General features: G+C 39.5%; 1 protein-coding gene across 9 annotated transcripts in view; it reads right to left on the minus strand.

Annotated features, from left to right (window-relative positions):
- Nucleotides 1–24,908, minus strand: part of TOX (thymocyte selection associated high mobility group box) — a 392,368-nt gene that overhangs the window by 292,792 nt on the left and 74,668 nt on the right. For 4 of the 9 annotated variants that reach the window (XM_073631671.1, XM_073631670.1, XM_073631673.1 and 1 more), the window contains one exon: nucleotides 23,422–23,607. The exons of the other annotated variants lie outside the window; for them this stretch is intronic. In XM_073631671.1, coding sequence (XP_073487772.1) covers nucleotides 23,422–23,607 — 186 coding nt within the window. The remainder of the gene's footprint in view (nucleotides 1–23,421; nucleotides 23,608–24,908) is intronic. 9 annotated transcript variants of the gene reach the window in all.

The following is a 24,908-nucleotide window of genomic DNA, read 5'->3' on the forward strand; positions in this document are numbered from 1 at the left end:
TAAGGAAGTGGAACTCTTTTCCACAAGTGGTGGCATCTGCGGGGAGTATTGATATTTTTAATAGAGACTCTTGGACATGCATTTTAAAGAACACAACATACAGGGATATACGAAATGATTATAGACACTGGCACATGTACACACACACACGTTGAACTGGATGGACTATTGTCTTTATTCAACCTTACCTACTTTGTATCTATGTAAAATAGCAGCTTGTTCTGACATACCAGCATTTTTGCACCTTATAGTTGAATTGCCCATGCACTCCATCCCTGCTTATCAGCTGTTGCAGAGAGTGGAAAAGGACTTTTTCATGTCAAAGAAGATATTAGGAATGGCAGGAAGGTCTGCCAACATCACAACAGATGTGAATTGACTATGAGCATTGAGAACTGGTCTGCTTTGAACTCTCTCCTGGGCAGATCATTTTGCTCATCCATAGTTGCCTTGACTGTCTACAGTCATCCATAGATATCCATAAATAACAATGAAATATTCACACAGATACATCTTTTCATATGTCTAAAATTACAATGCAGTGACTGGCAAAGCTTAGACATTCCTGCTGGGTAAAATAGATAATTCAAAGACCCATACAGAGATAACAAAACAAGTTAAGAAATAAATACACACTACAAAGTTGATAATTTTACCAGCCTGCATCACAATATCAAATTTGGCAGAAAGTTAACAAAAGTGCTGGAGATAGGTGTCCTTATATCAACATATTGAGTTTTTAGGTTATATATTTTATCACAAATACATTTCATTATTTCCAGAAATACCATTTTGCAAATTGTTTACATATATTTATATAAACTGACATAAATATTCGACATATTACCAGTTGTTATTTATTTTTACTGTAGTGTACTTTGTACTTTGGTACTGGAGTTCACAAGGCCACATCATTAATTCTTTAGGCGGTAATGGACCTCTTAGATGTCTTCCTATACCTTTACAAACAATTGCACAGTTTATATTAGCCTTCAAAATTAATTCCTTCATCTACTGTTCCCTCCACCATTTGTGCCTCCTCCACCTCCCATACCCATTTCCTTTATCCCACATGCCCGAATCCAAACCCCCAGATCTTATCTGTACTATTTTGTTAAACAAAAATCTGCACCACCAAATATTCAATTTAAAATAACAGGCATGAAGCTGAGTTAACAGTGTTTTCACGTCTTTAAATGTCTGGCTGAGCTGAGACAAGCTCTTTCCTCTGACACTTTGGGGTTGTTTACTAAATGCAAATAGGGTTTTCATTTTGCAAGTGAAGTTGTGCTTTGGAAGGGAAAGCTTGCTCACACTTGTATGTGCTACCCACATAGATAAATACAGTGCAAAGCTACAAAAAAAATGTTAAACAGCTTATATCATCCTCCTGTGCATAATAGGCTGTTCAAGTAAATTTGCACTTTTGCAAAAAATCTTTCCCTTAGCGTACTTTATGTGGTGAAGCTCTGCTGGCTTTCATTATCCAATCATGTACAAAAATGCTATTATTTGTCTTGCAAATGATTGGGTGTTCTTTGCAAAATGAAACTTCACCACATTCACTAAACTCTAGGGAAAATTCCCTTGCAAAGCTCAACTTCCCTTATAATATGAAAAACCTATGTTCCTTTAGTATATCAACTTTAGCATTTGAATGTTGGGCCTCCCATACATTTTGTCACGAAAAAGCAGAAATAGTCATTCTCTATGGCATTATTAAGATGCAAACAGTGAGGTAGATTTAAAGTGTATCTAAACACAAAAGCAAAAGTTAAACATATTGCAGTAAACCATTCCTTCAATGTGGTAGCTGCATTTGTTTTCACTTGGTAATTCTGCACATAACACACTTCATGTCCTTGGGTGGCTATGATTACTCTTTTCACTACATCTATGGAGGGAGCCAAGGTTGTCACTAAGCTGCTGATTTGGATCACTAACCACTCAATTCACCCCTAATTTCCATTGCATAGAATAGCTTATTATGTAGTTTACAGAAAGTAGCTGGGAAAACTGATAATATTGTTTTACATCAGTTCAGTGCGCAGAAAGTTGCAGTTATATTTCTGTACTCTTGAAAATGTACTTATCCTGAAAAAAGAAAACTACAACTGCAACCACCACATCTAAGACCTGCTTGGCTGCAATATATTATACCTTAGTTTTAAAATTTAGATATTTTTTAAAGCTGATCTCTATGTTTCAATTCAATTATATAAAGTTCATACGAACCTAGCTGGTCCAACATATTTACTTCATTAACAATTCCAGTAGCTGCGTGCACTGTATGACTTGTATATAACCTCAGCTACACCAAGTATACAGGACTATGTTCTGGTAGTGGGACAAGAACTTCCCATTCTGCTCCCAAAACAAAATTGTATGCCTAACTACTCAGCCATTCATAGGAAGCTTTATATTCTATGAATGTACAGCATCTCACAAAAATGAGTACACCCCTCACATTTTTGTAAATATTTTATTATATCTTTTCATGTGACAACACTGAAGAAATCACACTTTGCTAAAATGTAAAGTAGTGAGTGTACAGCTTGTATAACAGTGTAAATTTGCTGTCCTCTCAAAAAAAGGCAACACACAGCCATTAATGTCTAAAAGTGAGTACACCCCTAAGTGAAAATGTCCAAATTGGGCCCAATTAGCCATATTTCCTTCTCGGCTTCACGTGACTCGTTAGTGTTACAAGGTCTCAGGTGTGAATGGGGAGCAGGTGTGTTAAATTTGGTGTCATCGCTCTCACTCTCTTATACTGGTCACTGGAAATTCAACATGGCACCTCATGGCAAAGAACAATCTGAGGATCTGAAAAAAAGAATTGTTGCTCTACATAAAGATGGCCTAGGCTATAAGAATATTACCAAGACCCTGAAACTGAGCTGCAGCACAGTGGCCAAGACCATACAGCGGCTTAACAGGACAGGTTCCACTCAGAACAGGCCTTGCTATGGTCGACCAAAGAAGTTGCGTGCATGTGCTCAGCATCATATCCAGAGATTGTCTTTGGGAAAGAGATATATGAGTACTGCCAGCATTGCTGCAGAGGTTGAAGGGGTGGGGGTCAGCCTGTCAGTGCTCAGACCCTACGCCACACACTTGTATCAAATTGGTCTCCATGGCTGTCGTCCCAGAAGGAAGCTTCTTCTAAAGATGATACACAAGAAAGCCCGCAAACAGTTTGCTGAAGACAAGAAGACTAAGGACATAGATTACTGGGTCCATGTCCTATGGTCTAATGAGACCAAGATAAACTTCTTTGATTCGGATGGTGTTACGCGTGTGTGGCGGCAACCAGGTGAGGAGTACAAAGACAAGTGTGTCTTGCCTACAGTCAAGCATGGTGGTGGGAGTGTCATGGTCTGGGGCTGCATGAGTGCTGCTGGCACTGGGGAGCTACAGTTCATTGAGGGAACCATAAATGCCACCATGTACTGTGATATACTGAAGCAGAGCATGATCCCCTCCCTTCAGAGACTGGCCGCAGAGCAGTATTCCAACATAAAGGCCCCAAACACACCTCCAAGACGACCACTGTCTTGCTAAAGAAGCTGAGGGTAAAGGTGATGGACTGGCCAAGCATGTCTCCAGGCCTCAACCCTATTGAGCATCTGTGGGGCAATCTCAAACAGTAGGTGGAGGATTGCAAGGTCTCTAACATACACCAACCCTGTGATGTCATCATGGAGGTGTGGAAGAGGACTCCAGTGGCAACCTGTGAAGCTCTGGTAAACTCCTTGCCAAAGAGGGTTAAGGCAGTGCTGTAAAATAATGGTGGCCACACCCAATAATGACACTTTGGGCCCAATTTGGACAATTTCACTTAGGGGTGTACTTACTTTTGTTGCCAGTGGCTTAGACATTAATGGCTGTGTTTTGAGTTATTTTGAAGGGACAGCAAGTTTACACTGTTATACAAGCTGTATACTCACTACTTTACATTGTAGCAAAGTGTTATTTCTTCAGTGTTGTCACATGAAAAGATATAATAAAATATTTTAAAAAATGCAAGGGGTGTACTCACTTTTGTGAGATACTGTATACAAAGCTTCCTCTGATTTTATGATGCGGAGAGGCAGAATAATGACGTCACAAACTCCCCTGCAGCCAATCAGAGGAAGCTCTGTATTCATCTACAGAATACAAAGCTTCTTCTGAATGGCTGAGCAGTGCTCAGCCTAACTCGAGATGGGAAGTTCTCGCCCCACTGCCAGAACGCGGCTCTGTACACTGTATGTAGTTGAGGCCACCACAACTGTTAATGAAGTAAATAGTTAATTTGGACCAGCTTGGTTAAAACAAACTATTAAGGGTTAAGTGAAACATGGAAAAAATAAATACATGGTCTACAATAAAATATATTGCTTGTATTGCCTCTCCTACAATCAATCAGTGAAACTCATAAAAGCAGTTGCAACTCTGATAACATTTTTATTCTTGGTTGCCAGTTATGTAGTAAAAGTGATTTTGGTGGCTGTAAAGCCACCCAGTCACATCTATATGTGAATGAGGGTGCCGTTATCACATCTAAATGTGAATGAGGGTGCTGTTCCATCTATATGTGAATGAAGGTGCTGTTATCACATCTAAATGTGAATGAAGGTGCTCTTCCAGCCTCCTTCAGCTGACATTCCTCCGTCATATGTCCTGGGTTTACCTGTCCCTCCCAGGTGCCTGGAACCACCATGCGGGATATCAGAATGGTGAAGAAGTATGCACCTGAAAGCACTCAGCTGTAAACACATCTAGGTTCACAGCTATCAGACCTCAGATGCTAAAGTCTGTGCTTGATCAGCTACAACTGAATGCAGAGGTGACATTTGGGATCTAATAGACCCCTGATGTCTCCATATAGAGAACTTTTCACCTGCATCAAGCTATCACATATGCTGTGATCCCCCTTGCGACAAGATAAAAAAAACACCCCCCGACGCACAACCACATACAAACACACATGTCAGGTGTGCACGCATTCAGAAACAACAACTGCAACACACATCACTGTGTACACCATAGTGAGAGCAATAATTCTAGGGCCAACATTTACCATTAACTTTAACTGATGTGCTGTAAAGGATTTTAAAACATCGACAATTTTGAGGCCACGCACAATTTTGAGGCTTGACATATTCTATTTATTTGATGCAACCTCATCTTTTATATTTTATTAAAAAACTGGTATTGTTTTGTGTTCGTGTGTACTACAATTATTTTGAGTGTATTCTTCACAAAATTTTAGATTTCATAAGATAAACAGTAGTGCAATTATGGCGTGACATAAATAATTGCAACTAGAGCCTTTTAACCACTTAAGGACCAAGCCTCTTTTTGAGATTTGTTGTTTACAAGTTAAAAACAGTTTTACAAGCGCACTTTTTTTGGAAAAAGTACACTTTTTTTAATTAAAAAATAAGACAACAGCAAAGTTAGCCCAGTGTTTTTTATATTGTGAAAGATAATGTTACGCTGAGTAAATTGATACCCAACATGTCACGCTTCAAAATTGTGCCCGCTCGTGGAATGGCGGCAAACGTTTACCGTTTATTTTACCTTTTATTTTTTATTTTTACACTGTTCTGTTAAAAAAAGTGTCACTTTTATTCCTATTACAAGGAATATAGAGGAACTAGATGTAAACATCCCTTGTAATAGAAAAAAAGCATGACAGGGCCTCTTAAATATGAGATCTGGGGTAAAAAAAACCTCACATCTCATATTTACACTAAAATGCAACCGTGTGGTGGTCCGGAAGTGGTTAATTGGACAGGGTCTCTGCTTTCAGAAAATATATAATGTGTAAGATAATCTTTAGGTCTAAAATGTGTATGTATGCAAAAAAATTGCTCCAGTAAAAGGGTTAAATAAATTTAAATTTGAGTAGAACTTGTTGAGACTCAGTATGGCAATAATGAGCAGATCTAAAAGACATTTCAATGGTGTTGCTGAAGCCTCTGTGCGAATTCTGTTCTTTGATAAGTCATAACAAAGGATAAAATAACATGCTGCATCTAAAGGATACAATCTTTTTTCAAAGCCTACTGTGGCAAGTTAGTTACACGATATAAACATGGCTTTTATACCATCATACAGACTAGTATCTTGAAAGCTGATTGGCACTTAATTTCATAACTGTGCAGGGCTGAACAAAAAAATACTGTTAACGAACAGGCCCCGCCAGAACACTCCGGTCAGTGCTCTCAGCCAATGGCTGATTGGGAACTGATCAGCAGACCTTTCAGTCATGCCCTATTGACAGAAGCTGGCTACTGTCCGACCAGCTGCAGTACACACGGGCCGAATGCCGGCCGGTTTCTATTGAACCGGTCAATGCAGCCTGACATTTGGCCCGTTGTGCGTACTAGGCTTTAGACAGTAACTGGCTGCAAAGAGGCTGCAAGGGATCCAGTAAGCAGCACATTAATGCAACAAAAGTAAAAAAAAAAACCTCATGGTGACTGCTTTCTAAATTCCACTGTATATGTAATGCTCAATTTTGCTGTGAATTCTCATCCTCTTGCATCTATGTCTGCCAAGACTCTGAACTGACAATCAAAAAGTAGTGGAATGTCTAATATTATCTATCATAAATAATCACTTAAAATGAGCCATGGTAGAGGCAAGCTCTGTCGCCAGAAGTCAGAATGGCCCAATATTTTACCATAAATGCAAGGTAATAGAGGCTTGCAATTATATTTCAGCAGTATTTTTTTTTTTTTTTACAGCATAACTTTAAACATCCCCTTAGCTTAGAATAATTGGATTGGATTGGATTTTTAATTGGATTGGCACTCTACTTGAATTCTTACATGATGCTACCTTGGCTTAAAAGAAAATGTACATAAAAAACTGACTTGTCTGCCATTACAGATGAAGCATTAATAAATGAATGAAAAAAATGTTAATAAAGGTAAAGCATCATGCAATACATGATAAGGTCTAGATTACCCAAAATACATATACAAATATTGCTGCCTGAGCAAACTGCTATGGGTCAGATAAAACACATTTATTATATTAAACCTTATGAATGCTTTATGATTAGCTGAATATTTGATCAATTTAAACCACAGCCATGCATACAGCAGTGAATAATTTGATGTCTGCTTATACATGAAAGAGCATAATATATTAGAATATATAGAATTTAAAGAACGTTTTATTAAGAGCCGATTGCTTCTTTGTATATACTGTAGTATACAGTAAATATCTATGAACAGATTGGGCCCTTACTGATTTTCTCTCATGTGGATAATTTTTGTATGTATTTATTTGTATAGCATTTGTATTTTAAAGGGGCAAACAAGGAGTAGAGTACAACATTCCAAAAAACGGAATAATACAATAAAATGTAAAATGTTTTCATGCCTCGTTCCCATTTCAATGTTTTAAATGGTATGCATTTTTAACTGGTTTGTACTGAAAAGCAAACCTTACACATGTATTAACACCATTGTGCACCTCCAATGGCTGACGTAGTGGAGACACTCTCACCAGCACAAATGATGGAACCCAACTTTTCATATCTCGAATGCTGGAATGTTATTTCCTATTAATTCTGCATTTACCTCCTGGTTTTGTCCTGGTTCTTGTTATGGCTGTTACAGATAGCTGCACTGCCACTTCAAAGCTGTGCAGAAAGTGTATGATCTGTCCACAGAGAAGGAAAACCAGTTTACACATGGCCCAGAGCTTAGCTAAAGAGCAAACAAAGTTGCCTACAAGCAGCTTTTTAATGATTCAAGAGCCCTCTTCTTGGGCACTGTATCCAGAGATACATACCAGAACTTGTGAAGATTTAAGCCAGGCACTTGCTGCACTAAGCTTTACCTCCACCATTCAAAAATCCAATGCAAAAGCCTGTATCACTATTGCCTGGCATTGGACTACTGAGTAATGGACTGGGGCAAAGCACCAGAAGGGTGCAACTAAGGCTGACGTAGGTTGGACAAGTCAAACTCTATACTCTCCAAACACAGTGCTCAAGACAATATGTATTATATGTGTTATTTAAATGTACTTGCAGGCACGTTACCTATATTGTTTCTTTACACATTATTATGAATTTGAGATAGTCACCTAAAAAAAATGTCCCACAAGCAAAATAAATACACAAAAGCACTTATTAAAAGTGTGTAACTTTTAAACACAGAAGCATGATTGGGACTTTGGCTATTTTGTAAGAGACAATCGAACTACTGATGTATGCACAACTATTTCATTCTTACATATAGATCTGACAAATGTAAAGTAAGTAACTATACATACTACATATTTATTTATTTTCAATAACAGTGCCACAGTGCTTTGTTAGCCTATCATACAACTGCTGCAAGATGTTTACTACAAATGTGGGCTTATTTAATAATGTAAAGGGCACTGACAATGTGCAAAGAACCAGAATCCATAAAAAATCAAAACATATCTCAGCTTACTATTGTCATGTCTGATTGGCTATTATGGGTTAGGTGAACCATACACAAAGCAACTTTCTTTCGGGTTGCAGGAAAGAAATTTGGTTGATTTCCCCATCAACACAGATAGTGTTGATGCGGGAATCCCTCCTACCGGGCCACTGTCTTGTCCCAGTGGGGGACGAGGAGGGGAAGCCGCCCCGCAAGGAGAAGACAGTGATTATTGCTAGCGGCTATAGCAGCTGCTTGCGATAATTGCAAGTAAAACCTGGCATGCTGGTTGTAACCAAGTTGATCAATCGATCAATCTGGTACATTCAGCCTGCCCATACACGGTTTGAATTTCGGCCAGTTCCTGCTGAACTGGCCAAAATTTAAATTGTGTACGGCCTGCCTTACTGTCCATTGCATGCTTTCTTTGCACTTTGCAGTCCCTAACTGAACAAGTCCCTTTGTTTCAGAGAAAATAGATAATTCCAATGGTTTTGTAGGCAAAGTGATGAAATAGAGATAAACATGAAAAAGGCTGTTCGCTTTGCAAGGGAAGTCGAACTAAGAAAGGAAAGTTGCCCCAAAGCATGAAGAGGTGCTGACTTCCATCATTCATTCATATGGAAGCAAAAATGCTGTTATTTTTCTCTTTCATGTGCTTGGGTATTCTTTGCAAAAAATCATCACATTAACTAAGCTCTGGGGCAATTCCCTTGCAAAGTTCAACTTCCCTTCCCTTTTCCAAACTGAAAACCCTATCTGCCTTTTGTAAATCAAACCCATTTTATTAATGAAAAGAAAAATACAAAGCCTTCTGCATATGTCAGAGGTGCTGAGACATCTTGTGGTTACTATGAATTTGCAGACTTATTTTGGTCCAAGCTGGACCAATGCAACTATTCAATAAAAATCATACCTAGACTTTAGCTTTAACCTAATCTATAAATTGAAGGAAGAAAGTGCAGAATACTTGTTCAACTATCTAATTAAAACTAGGGCACCATAGGCTCAGCGGATGTGGGTTTAGCTATTAACCCATGGCTATTTTTCACCAGTATTCCTCTGTAAGGGCATATATTACAAAGCCCACCTTTCTGCATAGGTTTTTGTAAGTACATTAACCAACAATAGAACAAGGCATTATATAATGAGGTATATAATGGACATATATAATGGGGTGGCAGCCTGCACTCCTGTTTCCCTGGCATTTACTTCCAATGCAAACACAATATTTATCCCCCTCCACACTGTGATTTGTGATGCAATTGTCCCTGAGATCAGCACTAGTCCCTGGTTGACTCAAGTTTTATATACCGGGACAAGCATTTTAATATTTTATAATAATGTCTTTTTTTTAAGTACAGCCCCTTAGCTTTTACCCACTAAAGGTCTGCAGGTGTGCATTATTCAAGCGTATGCAACATAGGTTTCAACATAATGAATATAATCCAAATAGCTAACATCTGGTTATTAAAGGGAAGTGGGGAATAATGGGGTCATTGTAGAATCAGATTTTCCAATCTGCCTGTTGATTTCATTCTGCCCTGAATAGAAATGGATTAGTTGAGGGAGTTAGTTTTGTCCTGCTTAATAGACCACTGTTAACAGAGCAGGTCTACAATGATCTAATTTGTCAGATCACTATCCTGTGCACTAGCACCTTAAATGTTCAGACCGTTCAATCTGCTTTTTAAGATATAAATATAAAAGAGAGCCAATTAATGTAAATAATCTTATCAGTGCTGATGTTTTAAAAACTTTTTTTTCTATCTATAACTTGTAATTATATTGTGCTAAAACACGATTGATCAACTGAAGTGCACACAACTACTATACACCTTAGTAAGCCCAGTAATTATTCACTTTGCAAAGAGAACATTCTCAACATTTATTTTGCTAAGTGCATAGTCTCTACCCATTTGGTATATCATTTAGTATATCAACCTCTATGAGTTGACTGACTCATTGAAAACAATGCACTACCGATATATAACTCATATCCTATCTCAGCAACTGTTAAAGTGTAGCCAAAATCTCTTTTTAGGGGGGATGGAGAGGGGGTATGGAATAAGCAGAATCCCTACTAGGTTTTTATTGGTGTCTAGATTCCTCTTGGGGAGAATCACTCTGTTTGTTCTTTTTAACCAATGTTACTGGAGCAAAAAGTAATGGGAAATCCAATACTTTATGGTTGATATTAAAAAAGGAGGTAATTTTATGTTGAGTGTATTATCTAGAAATCTCTATATGTAAGGCAAGCATGTGCAAAATGTGAATGTCACAACAACAATTACCAGCTCAAAACTTGTGCTTGCTTAGCCACTTGTTGTCCATAGAGTCGCACAATCACTTTTACTGCACTGTGAAGTCGCCCCCCCCCCCCTTCCTTCCTCACCAGTTTCTGGGTTCCCTCTTTCCTCCGGAGAGTCAGGGACCAATGTAAACAGTTTCAGGATACCAAACTGAGCCTTTACTTTGAGACTAATGAACCTGGAATTGACAAGCCTTTCTTCACTTCTAGGTTTAGAGCTGTCATTCTCTGGCTGCTGTGTCTGGGGAAGCAGCTAATCAAGCACAATCTGGTCTAATGTAATCCTGATGTCTCCACTAAGAGAACCTGTCACCTGCCTGTGCTATCACAAAGAGGGCCTGTTAGCCTCCATGTGATTGCAATAAAATTAAATGAAAAAAGTGTTAAATAAACTAAAAAAAAGTAACCCTCTCTCCCTGTGCACGCTTGCATCCAAAGGTGTGCATAGGGCATGTATGAGTATGTAAACAGTGATTGCTCCACACATTTGAGGTACTGACACAAACATCAGAGTGAAAGCAATAATTCTAGGTCCATAATTCATTGTTACCTGTAAATTGATGAAGGTTTTTAAAGTGTCACCTGTGGACAATTTGGAGTACTGTTGTTCTTTGCTATTTCACAGTCACACGTAATTTTAAGACTTGACATGTTTGGCATCTATTTACTCCATATATTTTATGTTTTACCAAACAATGGGTATTGCATTGTGCTTGTGTGCAATACAATTGATTGTGGTGCATTTTTACTGAAATAAATAGCTACCAAAAAATATAAAAAACAAAAAAAAACAAGCCAAAATACAAAAAAATGAAACTACCTCCATTGTATTCTGAAAGACCTCTGGCTTTATGAAAATATGTATTCTTTGTTAAGTTATTTTCTAGCAAAAAATGCAGTTTTAACATTTGTTTGAAATTTAAAAAATTGCCCCCGGAGCAAAGTAGTGTAAATTATACAATGCTTTCCCTTTAATACAGGGGCTGACTGTTAGCTATATTTACATAGGGCAAATAACTTTATGCACTGTGCAGTAGTCTACAGTGACCAATCAATAATATTGTATATTTATTCATTAATTTAATCATAAATATTGTACAGTTACTGTCATCAGTAAACTGAAACATGTTGAACGTAGGGTTCAACATGTTTCAGTTTACTGATGACGGTAACTGTACAATATTAATGATTAAATTAATGAATAAATATAAATGTCCAATTGACAACGTTTCTGTAAGAATGGGCACAGATACATTTTCCAACAAAATGGAAAATCATTTTTACAATTCTTGTACCAAGGATGGTATGACTGTCATGTGTTTGTTGAATCTCTGTTCAATTTTAGGAGAAATCTCTCCCTTTGGCCACTCTAAGTGTACATAAAAACAAACAAATAAACAAAAAAGAAAAACACTAAGGCAAATACTATGAGAATGTGTGCAATCATAACATTACAGTATTTCCACAATAGGTTCTAATCAGAAAATCAAGCTGTTGTCTTGGCAATGACATCACATGATGTACTATAAGTGACTTGTATATAACCCTTTAACATTCTGAAGAGAATAAGCAATTACTAAATAGCTGTCTACCTCTTTGTAATTAGTTTTCTCATTAAAATAAGCAGAACTTTTCCTCTGTGCAGAATCATCCATATTCATGCTCTTCTGTTTTGAAAGATTACATCAATTCATGTTTTATACTGATCACATTTGCCTATTCATGTTGAAAAAAAAATGGAAATTCAGTTTTTCTCCTGAATCCTTAAACAATTTATTTTAAAGATGGTATTTTCCAAGCTGAAAACATGCCAGCTGCTGATGAGGCTACTGCATTCTACAAAATATATGGCTTATATATTCTTTTGATGCATAGAGTGGCTTAATGTTTACACATGCAGAAGCACAATCTGCAGTCTCTAGCAGCATCCCTTATATGGTGGTTCAGGAACAAGACATGTGAATGGGTTCCTACTTCCCTTTGACACATTCAAATGTCTCCTTCTGTGTCTAACTTTGTCCTGCTTAAAAATAAAAACCATAAAAGAAATACATTTAGAGAAGGTACAAGAATAACATTGAGCTACAATGTTTTTCGGCGGTCACAGCTTATATGACTGCTACAGCCACCAAAAAACATCGTATGAATAAAAATGAGAAGATTCAAGTCCAAATTTGATTAGCCAAATTCTTGCCAGTATTGCCAAACTTGGAATAAACCAAGCCCATAGTTAATTCTGCTTCCTTGACCTGGGATTTAACTCTCTTGTCAAAAAATCTCTGCAAAGGTGCGGTGATACTGGATGAGGGTAAGCATATGCATGGTATATTTTGCAGATTTGCAAACTCTAAAGCCTAGTACACACTAACAGGTCCTTTTTTTTCCTTCAACCTAGCGGGCTAAATGAAAAAAAAACTGAAGAGCTCAAAAGAAGCCGGTGTACTAAGTATCCAATGTTAGTACAGCGTTCTCCCCTGCTAACTGTCAGAGCTGGGCTCAGCCCTTTCCTCTCAGAGCTGGCCGCTCATCTGTAGGCTAATTGCCAGCTCTTATCTCTCCACAGTTACTCAGCTGTTGATGATATCCTGCTCGTCAGTTCTGCCTACTTAAGCCTTTCAAACCAGTGGATCTCTGCTTTCGCCTTGGTCAACATCACAGAGACTATCCCCTGCATTCCTGTTTAAAGACTTGCTTTGCTGACATAACTTCTGGCTCCAGATCCTGCTTGCTGTTCCACTACATTGATCCCTGACTTCTGGCTTGGCTGACTATCCATTCCGGTTACTGAACTTTGGCTATGTTTTGACTATGTTTGTTCTTTTTACTTTTATTATTAAACAAGCGTGGTTTAACTGTACTTCTGTCTCAGTCTGATTTTCATGTTTTCTGAGTAGGCCATGAATTCAGAAGATACAGTCAATCCGCTTGTTGGTAATATTTTTTCCAGATTGGATGAACTGGATCACCGCATGGATCAGTTTGCCATTGTGTTAAAAATGTTCCTGAGTCACATAGCTCACATGGAATCTCTCACTGTGGCCGCCCTGGTACAACCTATGTTGCAGGCCGCTGTTACTCCAGTCTCTGTGCAGGCACCAGCCTCTAGTATTACCTCTATAAGAGGTATGTCTGGTTCCGCTCCCAGCGATTTGGGGGCAATCCAGTCCAATGCAGAGGGTTTCTCAACCAGGTTGAGATATACTTTGAGATGCTGCCCCAGGCCGTTCCCACAAACAGACGCAAAGTAGGTTTCATGATATCTTTGCTTTCTGAGAGAGCCTTGGCCTGGGCAAACCCTCTATGGGAGACGCAAAAACCTGTTGTCTTGAGCTACCCTGAGTTTGTGGCTTTGTTTAAAAGGATATTTGAGGTTCCCGCACGCTCCACTTTGGCTGCCAAGTGCCTCATGTCCATCAAACAGAGTATGAGAACTGTTGCAGACTACGCCACTGAATTCCGTACTCTGGCAGCAGAGGTTGCGTGGAACAATGAGGCCCTCGTGGCTGCTTTTTCTCATGGTCTCTCGGATACCATCAAGGATTTTGACTTTCATCATGATGACTGTATCTTCTACATACCTGTAAGTGAACTACGATAAATTCATTCTCTTTACCTTGCGGGTTTCACTATTTTTTGCCGCCTTGATTTTCTTTGCATGTTTAAGTTTAACGCTGCTATTGCTGAGAAGTGACAATCCATGACTCCAGCCCTGCCTCTGGAAATCTTTCAAATGGTGGCTATATGTCGTTTGAATACTGAGTCCTTTGACCACTTTTGACCCCTTAGAGAGTGATACCAACACTTCATGTGATTGATTGATTTGAGGCTCATTATAAACTGATATCTGGTTAGCAGGTTGAGACACACTTGGGTGCTGAGTGCTTTCTTTCTCCTAAGCACACTGGAAGTGGTGAAAGGTTCTTCATATTCTCTTCATCTTCCTTGATTGAACGGTTTTATTTACACTAGCGCTGCATTTTGGACTATATATTTTTTTTGTTCGGCGATCAACGAACTGTGCTGGCTGCTTTTGACATTGAAATATATATATTTTGTGCATATATATGCGTGACACTCCACTTGCCATTGAGGCTCTTGACGGGAGATCTCTACAGCCTGCCCATGTGACTCATGAGACGGTTTCATTGTCCATGGCCATAGGGGCTCTTCACCATGAGATAATCCAATTTCAAGTTATTTCCTCACCTAAGTTTCTGTTGGTTATTGGTTATCCTTGGTTACAGATGCACAACCCCTCTTTTGATTGGCTCCATGCTGAGGTTCTCTCCTGGTTGCCACAATGCAGTGAAACATGCTTCCTGAAGCTAGCCAAAGTCCTGTGCACCTCTTCACTCCCCTCCCTGCCAGAGGAGTACCGCGATTTTAGCTACGTCTTTGACAAAGGTCAAGCCGGTATTTTTCCTCCACACCGGCTGTATGATTGCGCAATTGAACTTCAACTTGGTGCCATGACCCGTGGCCAGGTTTACCCTTTGTCGTGTTGGAGGATAAGGCCATGGAGGAGTATGTTGCAGACGCACTTTCTCGAGGATTGATCCGCAAATCCTCATCGCTTGCAGGTGTTGGTTTCTTCTTTGTGAAGAAGAAGAGTGGTGAACTGAGACCTTGTATTGGATTATAGGGGTCTCAATCGTTTCACGATTAAGAATGCCTATCCGATTCTATTGATTACGAAGTTATTTGACCACCTCAAGGGAGCAATGTTTTTCACAAAGCTTGATTTGAGAGGGGCATACAATCTCGTGAGGATTAAGGAGGGCGACGAGTGGAAAACTGTGTTTAATACCAGAACAGGCCATTATGAGTACCTTGTGATGCCTTTTGGCCTTTGTAACGCCCCGGCAGTTTTCCAGGAATTTATTTACGATGTCCTCTGAGATTTGTTGCAGTTATGTGTTGTGGTTTATTTTAATGATATCCTCATATTTTCCAAGTCACTGGAGAGCCACTACACAGATGTCTGTTGTGTGCTTCAGAAACTAAGAGAGAACAATCTATATTGTAAACTGGAGAAATGCGAGTTCCATCATGAATAGGTTAAATTCCTGGGTTGTGTCATTTCTACTGGTTTTTTGATGGACCCAGAGAAACTTTCGGCAGTCCTACAGTGGCCCAGACCTGTGGGTTTACATCCCCTGCAGCGTTTCCTGGGCTTTGCCAACTATTATCGGAAGTTTTATTCGTAACTTTTTGTCTCTGGTCACGCCCTTGACTGATATGACCAGAAAGCATGGTAACCCACAGAGTTGGTCTCCAGAGTCCATTAAGGCCTTTGAGAGTCTCAAGGCTGCATTTGTTTCTGCTCCTGTGTTGGCACATCCTGATCCTACGTTACCTTTTATCCTTGAGGTTGATGCTCCTGAGACTGGAGTTGGCACCCTTCTGTCTCAAAGTCCTACCTCTGAGAGCGCTATGCATCCTTGTGGCTACTTTTCCTAGAAATTGTCACCTGTGGAGTACAATTACGAGATTGGTGACAGGGAGCTGTTGGTGATCATTTTAGCCCTGAAAGAATGGAGACATCTCCTCAAAGGTACCACTGCGCCGGTTCTCATTCTTACTGACCATAAGAATCTCACATTCTTGTCTGAGGCTAAACGCCTCTCTCCCAGAAGGGCGCGGTGATCTCTATTCTTGTCAAGTTTCAATTACATGGTCTCATTCTTACCCGATATTAATAATGTAAGGGCTGGCACTTTGTCTCAACAATTCTCCGTTGTCTTCTGGGAACTGTGTGTGTTCCCAGAACACCACGGGGCCATTCACAGAGTGGAGCGCCACTCGGGCGTGCGCAGTAGGAAACTGGCAGTGAAGCCCCAAGGCTCCTGTTTCCCTTACCTAGGATGGCGGTGCAGGGACCCGAGAGCCAAGGGATGGGTCGCCTCGGGTGGCCGACATCGCGGGCACCCAGGACAGGTAAGTACTTATTTAAAGTCAGCAGCTACAGTGTTTGTAGCTGCTGACTTTTTTTTTAAGAAGTTGCCCACTTCTAAGGAACTGGCTTCCATTTTTGCTCGGGAGATCTTTCACTTACATGGGCTACCCAAGGTGATTGTCTCGGACAGGGGTAGTCAGTTTGTGTCCTGGTTCTGGTGAGCCTTCTGTGCACAGTTGGGAATTCAGCTTGCCTTTTCCTCTGCGTATTACCCACAGTCTAATGGGGCCACAGAATGAGCCAATCAGTCCTTGGAGCTATTCCTACATTCTGACCATCATAACAAATGCTCAGACCTATTACCATAGGCAGAGTTTGCTCACAATAGTGCCTTGAATTCTGCTTCCCGATTGTCCCCATTTTTGGCGAACTATGGCTGCCTGACTCATTTGTTCCGCAGAGTATTCCTGTGTTAGAGGAGCATCTCCGTGGTCTTCGTTCCACTTGGGCACAAATCCAGGAGGCTTTGCGACATGCTAATGATAGGTACAGACTTCATGCTGACCGAAGACGCCTGCCTGTGCCTTCCTACCAGGTTGGGGACAGGGTCTGGCTGTCATCTCGCAACCTCCAACTTCGTGTTCCCTCACTGAAGTTCTCACCTCAGTTTATTGGGCCTTTCTGTATTCTTCACAGGATTAACCCAGTGGCTTACGCATTAGACCTTCCTTCTAATATGCGTATTTCAAATGTATTTCATGTCTTCTTATTAAAACCTTTGGTCTGCAACTGCTTTCCCACCTCGGTGCCATGTCCTCACCCCGCACAGGTTGAGAACCATGAGGAGTATGAAGTACAGTCCATTGTTGACTCCCATAGGTTCCCGGGGGTGCATACAGTACCTGGTGCATTGGAAGGGGTACAGTCCGGAGGAACAATCTTGGGTCTCATCCTCAGACGTGCAGGCCCTTTTCCTCCTCTGTGAGTTCCATAGACGTTTTCCCCTCAAGCCTGGTGGTCCTCTGAGGGGAGGGGTCGTTGAGGAGGGGGTACTGTCAGGGCTGGGCTCAGCCCTTCATTCTTAGAGCTGGCCACTCAGCTGTCGGCTAATTGCCAGCTTATATCTCTCCACTGTTACTCAACTGTTGATGATATCCTGCTCACCAGTCCTGCCTACTTAAGTCGTTCAGCCCAGTGGATCTCTGCCTTTGCCTTGGTCAACATCACAGAGACTATCTCCTGCCTTCCTGTTTGTGCTTTGCTGAATCCCTTCTGGCCCCAGATCCTGCTTACTGTTCCACTACATTGATCCCTGACTTCTGGCTTGGCTGACTATCCGTTTCAGTTACTGAACTTTGGCTATGTTTTTATGTCCATTTGTACTTTTTACTTTTATTATTAAACAAGTGTGATTTAACTGTACTTCTGTCTCGGTCTAATTTCATGGTTTCTGACTCTAAGCTATTGTGTTTTGACAGGGGGACTGCTATTGGCTGAAAGCACTAATTGGATGCCAATCGGGAGACCTTTTTTGGTCTTGCCCCTTCGACGCAAGCAGGTTTCTGTCATACCAACTGCTGTACACATAGGCCGCAAGTCGTCCGGTTTCTATTGAACCGACCGATGCTGCCCAATATTCGGCCCATGTGTACAACCCTTTAGATGAAGGGAGTTTTTGTTGCCTACCTAACTCATGGATAACCATCTAACAAAAGATGTAAAGAGTCAAGAATCCAAAACAGATCCATTTCATTTTCCAGTCATATAGAATGACAGACTTGGAGTATAAATTGTTGATGTTACTTACACTTTGTAAACATTGCCAATCAAGTAATGGCTATTAAGCAGGAAATGAGCAAGAATCCACTGCAGTAAATCAGATATCAACATCCATTAGACAGACTACTCTAAAATGCCCGAAGCAGAAATATGATCGGTAGATGAGGGCAACTACATTGTTGACATCTGCACCTAATTTTAATTAATTAGACTAGATGTCTTTTAATTTCGGTATGGTGATTGACTAAATTCAATTTTGAATTCCAATACCCAATAGTTATATTTATTATCTGATCACAAGAATGAAGCAGATCTTAAAGGTTGCAGTTGCTTTAACAATGTCTTGCTGATATGTTACTTTATTCAGCACAAGATGTAACAAAACCATTGAGATTCCCTATGGTATTAATGATTTAAGTGGTTGTACAAAGCACATAAATTTGTCTGATGCCAGCAAAACACGCAAGTCTGTATTTTCATGAAAGTATAGAGTGTTTGCATGACCTACATTTTGTAAATGCACTTTTCATTGTTTTAAAAACACAGACTTTCTGTATTTAATATAATCCTACAAAAGCAATTTCAAAAATTGCTTTCCTTCTCTTTCCATTTGACTATTTGTCTAAATCCCCTGACACAACACATTACTGTTATGTAACTGATGGTTTTTGTTTCTATATAAATCATAAGTGTTTTACATATATAGGTTTGGGAAAAAATAAGCCCTATTACTGAAATTGAAAAGAACAAGTATGCAACAAAGTGCTTGATTATTAGGTTATATTCCATCACTAGGCTACTATATCTGAAATATAAACAAGCATAAGGGGTAAAGGGCACATGATAGTTGCCCAGAACCCCCCCTAGGGTATGCACATTGATTGAAAAATAAAGAAAGTATATTTCATTGGTGTCTATTTACAGGGCAAAAGCATTGGAAGACTTTTCCAAGTTTTCCATGTGGCCCTCATAATGTAATGTATATATAACTAAGGAAAATCTACAGTACATTTATTAAACATGCTCAGCCTCTGCTTGCTAGCAATATCTCCTTTTCACTTTCTATTTTTTTCACAACATCAGTTTATTCATTCATTTTTCTCTCTGTTTTTTATCTGTTGCTTTTATGGTTAAAGTGTAAGTCCACCCTAACACTAAAATCCCTGCATTTACAGACATCCACGATCTAACACTAACCTATCTAGCCCTGTAAAGAAGAAATAAGTATACATGCTTTTTTGAAGCCAATCTGATCCGGTCTCCAGCGGTGGAAGCTCTGCAGAGGACACAGCAAACAATGGCTGTGAAATGAATGGGGAGTGGGATCGGCTTCAAAAAAGGTATGTATACTGATTTCTTCTTTACAGGGCTAGATAGGTTAGTGTTAGATCGTGGATGTCTGTAGATGCAGGGGTTTTAGTGTTAGGGTGGACTTCTACTTTAAGCTTAGTTATCAAAGTGACTGATTTGAGAATTACATGTGTTGCCCTATAAATTCCAATAAGTTTTTTTTAACATTTTTATTTGATTTTGTTATTAAAATCAGGTTTACAGACCACTATTACTAAAGAAGAAGATGAATACAAAGTATAATATAATAACCCATATAGATACAGGTGACTTCACATGCCATGATAATCCATCTGATTTAAACAGAACCATATACAGAAACTGCCACTGTTGAAGTCACATGAAATCTGACAGTTGCTGATCTGTAAGCCAACGTCACACACTGTTTCCTAGATCCTTAGTGTGCAGTATGCCTTGTGGTAGTTAACAGACAGCAGCACCAGTATGGTCCAGTCATTTCCCCAACCAACACCCTTTTATATTATCTTTTGAGTTCCCAGAAGTCCAAGAATACCTTTCCATTAATTAGCTTTATGTAAGCCTTCATAGTTATTTTGGAAATGACCGCTCCAGCCATTTTTAAAAAGGCCGTAAACATGCACGCCAATGTCCTCCAAGTCTGCCAGCTGGTTTCTATCAATTGGACAACATAGAAGACCTGTCCTGGTAGCCAATGGCCCCTTGTTGATAAGTCAACATGATAACCTCTTTTATACTGTGCTCCTCCTCTCTCCCTTTTTATCATACCAGGAAGATGTACGTGTTTAGTAATCTGGAGGTCTAAATAGTCTTGTCATGTGTAAACATGCAAACAAGTGAGTTAGAACTTCATGTTCAACCTTTGTTCAACTTTACTGGGTGAATACCATAACAAGAATTTATTTGTTTTCTGAGCAGTAAGTCTTCCTATAGTCCAGGATACGGTTTACAGTTTACGTTAGTAGACAAGAGGATAAAGGTCCAGCAGAATTTAAAAACTCTTTTTAAGGTTACATTCACACAATTTTTAGGCTTTTTTGTGGAGAGTTTTTGCACACAAATACAAGCATTTTGAAAGCTTATTTCAAACATTTTACATATATAGTCAAGCTTCATGTTTTTTTTTGCCAATGGAAAGCACTAAATGAAGGAGACTAGCTGAAAATACACATGAAAACACTTGATTGGTGCATTTTCAGGTAGTCCCATAGAGTTCAAGTCATAAATGCCCGTTCAAAAAGAGTTCATGTAGCTCTTGAAGCATCAGGCTTTGAGCTTCAAGCACCTGCATGCTCATATGTGAACTGCCACCACTGAAATACATGGGATTTTACATTTTGGAATTTTGAACTACAGAACACTCAGGTGTAAATGAGGCCTCAAAGGAAACCTGTCATTAGAAAATTTAGGGTAAGCCCCTGATGATCTTATGTATAGGGTAAGCCCCTGATGATCTTATAATGCCAAATGCCTGGCTGCTATACTGACTTCTGGCTTTGTGCCTTTGACCTGAAACATGTACGCCGATAAGGAAAGTAAGAGTAAAGTCACAACTTTTTCCACCCATACTTCTTTCAGGTCAGTGCTTCAAAGTACTTAAGTACATTCAGGCACATATCATTACCAGAAAAAGAGCTCAGCAAAGGCAGCCTCTGTTTATCTAATATAAGGTTTTCTTTGAACCTTCAAAGGAATTGTGCATGGTAAATCAACTAAAAAGTAGGATTGTTTTGGAAACCTGCATAACTATATATCTATGCTCCCATTTGCTGTATTTCCTAGCTATGGAGCATTTATGCAGGAATGAAATACATTTAGTATTGATGCTTTAACATTCTACTGTGATACATTATAAAACTCTTGTTCACAATTTATGTTGCTGCTATACATTGCCTAAAGAAAATCACAAATGCATGCATATAAATAGTCAATTAGCAAAATAAGACATTTAGTTTAATTAATAATGCTCATAAAATGTAAATGTTTTTGCCAAACGGCCCAGTTTAATGGAAGTCATTCTAAAGCTTTGAGTGCAAAGAACAATAAAACTATTCCAATGGCAGAACACTGAGTTTCAATAAAGTCATATGATTATATTGGGGATGAGGAGCTACTTCATTGCCTGCTAGTCTGCTGGTAATTTGGTTGGTAGTATGTATAACAAGCAAGACAATGTAAATAATATTTACATTTTAACTATAGGCAAAATAAAAACATATACGATGCAGTCTGTCATTAGCATTAACTCACCAGTTTTAGAGTCCCTTCAGTTTTAATATCTGGAGATCCTACCAGAAGAACTGTTATTTTTCTACTTGATGTGAAAGGCTGACAACTATTTGGGGTGGAATTACTGAAGCCAAATAGACTGTGCACTTTGCAAGCCCAACCCTAGCTAACACATTTTTATAGAAAGCTTTCCTGAGAGGCACATGGAGGCTTCCCTTGCCCATTTCTCAATATGAAAATGCTTGTAGCCTAAACCTTGCAAATTCAATAGCTTATGTCACTGACCCAGAACAAGTATGCAGATAAGAAGTCCTGCTTTTGTTCTGTCTTTCCTGATCTGTATACTTGTTTTAGGTCAGTGACCTAAAAGATGGAATCCAGAGGGTTAGCATAATACTTGGTGAATGGCAACCACCATATTTCTCTTGGGAAAGCTTTCCTTTAAAGCTGGAGGTAGGTCATTACATGAGACTTGGCACTGTTCTACATGTTCACACTTCACAAGTCTTAAAAAAGAAATCCGGTCATACACATTTATAAACAAAGTACTTTATGTACAAGGGTGACAATATAAAAACAGTGTGAGTTTGATTTCCCAAAACTGCAGACTGCAAAATCTGGTGCAGCTATGCATAGAAAAAAATTAATTTCAACATTTTTTTTTGTCAAAGCTTAATTGAACAAGCCGAAGTTAGAAGCCGATTGGCTACCATGCACCATGCAGACTGCAAAATCTGGTGCAGCTATGCATGGAAAAAAATTAATTTCAATATTTTTTTTTGTCAAAGCTTAATTGAACAAGCTGAAGTTAGAAGCTGGTTGGCTACCATGACCAGTTGCACCAGATTTGGCAGTTTTAGAAAATCAACCCCTGTATAAACGACATTACTTTCCTGATTGTTTTGGAAATAATACAAAATATGCATGTACTAAGAATATATTTAGGCTACATTCACACTTGAGTGCAGTGTATTCAGGTGATTTTGAAGGCTTTTTTTCTGTGCTTTTTTGTGCATTTTTCTTCATACATTTTAGGAGTGTTTTGCTGTACAGCAGCTGCTTTGGGACAGGATTGCATTTTTTGACCACATAGACACATAGGAGCACCTGAAAACTGTGCAATATGCACGTTTGAATGATTTTTCAGGTGCTTTTATTGAATTCTATAGGGACAAAAATGCCAATTTGCCTGAAAAGAAGCTACTGTACTTTTCTGAGCAACAGGTGTTTAGTGACAGGTGAGCGAGCACTAAGCTATAATCAGGTACCATTTAAAACAACAGCATTTTTAATGCTGGGCAGTTTGTATATTGAAAACGCTCAGGTATGAATTGTGCTCTAAACTTGAACTCTGGGGATATTAAAAAAAATTACCCTTGCAGTGGGGCTCCTCCCTCACTGCAAGGGTTAAATGCTCATTTTTGCTTAGGATATGATTAAAAATTGTTTTTACGTACCTTATCCCTCCCTCCCCTCTCAGCCAGCACTCTCCTTTTCTCGCTTATGCTGTGGGTTGTGGGTGGGCCCTCAGTGCCCTCATTTACAATACAGTACTGCTGGTCCTGCATTGTGTGTGATGATGTTAGAGTGTGACTGACGGATGAAGTAGCTTTTCGGGTACCAGTTGTATGGAGTGAGGGAGCCTGTGGGAGTGAGAGATAAGGTAAATAAAAGTGCTTTTTAAAGGTAACCTAAAATGAGCATTTACCCCTTGAAGAAACCTCACTGCAAGTATAGTTTTTTTTTTTTACTTTCAGATTTAATGTACCGTAACTTAGTTTTACCCTAAAGACCATTTTATTTGACTGTTATACTGCTACTGCTAACAAGCAAAATACTGTTTTTGGTCAGAAATGAAAGGATTGCATAAACAGTCCATTAATAATTCATTTTTCAAAATTTAATCTAGCTGTACACAGCTCGACTTTCAATCGATTTCCCCATCCATGCTAATTGTAGTTTTTTTATTCAGCAGCCAAGGCATCTGCACCTGCCCAAATGCAGTGGCACTACAGAAGTGTGACTGCATCTTATAGAATGTAGTCACTGTTCGGCTGATCATTTTTTATCCTGTTCATTCGACTTTTGGCGAGCAAAGTGGTGCTTGCAGAATCACGCACAACTCAGATTTTGTCTGATTCAACAGGAATCCCTTTTTGGCAAGCCTTAGCTGACTTTTATTTCTCCAAGACCGCTCTACATCCTGTTTATTACAGTTCAAGATGATGCACTGCATCCCCACTTATCTTGTATTTAGGGCACCTAATTTTCCAGCCAGGAAAAATCATGGCATGCAGTGGTGGGCAGGATGCCTACACTCACTCTGCCTAGGCAAGCTCCAGAGACCAAAAGGAAAAGAAAAAGCATCCTGACAAGCATACAAATTTAGTAGCAGACCACACTCCAGGCCCTCTGGTTTTGTTTGCCACAATATGTACTACCCACCTACCCCACTACAGAGCTGTTTTAATTTTGTACAGTCTTAGGCCCTTTTTACACACAAGTGTCCATTTTCATGGACACCGTTTGCTCAGCAGGGATCGATCCGTTGATCCCCGCTGAGCGGGCAAATGACAGGTCCATATCCGCTCACTGTGGAAAGACGGACCTGTCAGATCTCCGCTATAGGGGATCGGATGAAAACGGATCCACCTGTCTGTTTTCATCCAATCCACCAGATGGATGGAAAATAGGGTTTCCATCCGTCTGAATTTAGCGGAGCGGATATCAGCAGACACTACTGACATCCATCACTCCATAGAACTGCATGGAGCGTCTATTCAGGTCCGCCTAAAAAAAACTGACAGGTGGACCTTAACAGTCCGCATGTGTGAAAGGGGCCTTAGAAGTTGTCCACCCACTTCTTTCTGCTTTGTTCCCAAACCAAGGTCTCCAACATATAGCTCTGAGAGACAATCAGTATATCACTTTTTATAAAAAAGGC

The sequence above is a fragment of the Aquarana catesbeiana genome, linkage group LG05 (genome assembly GCF_042186555.1).
Source record: "Aquarana catesbeiana isolate 2022-GZ linkage group LG05, ASM4218655v1, whole genome shotgun sequence".
Taxonomy (NCBI): Eukaryota; Metazoa; Chordata; class Amphibia; order Anura; family Ranidae; genus Aquarana; species Aquarana catesbeiana.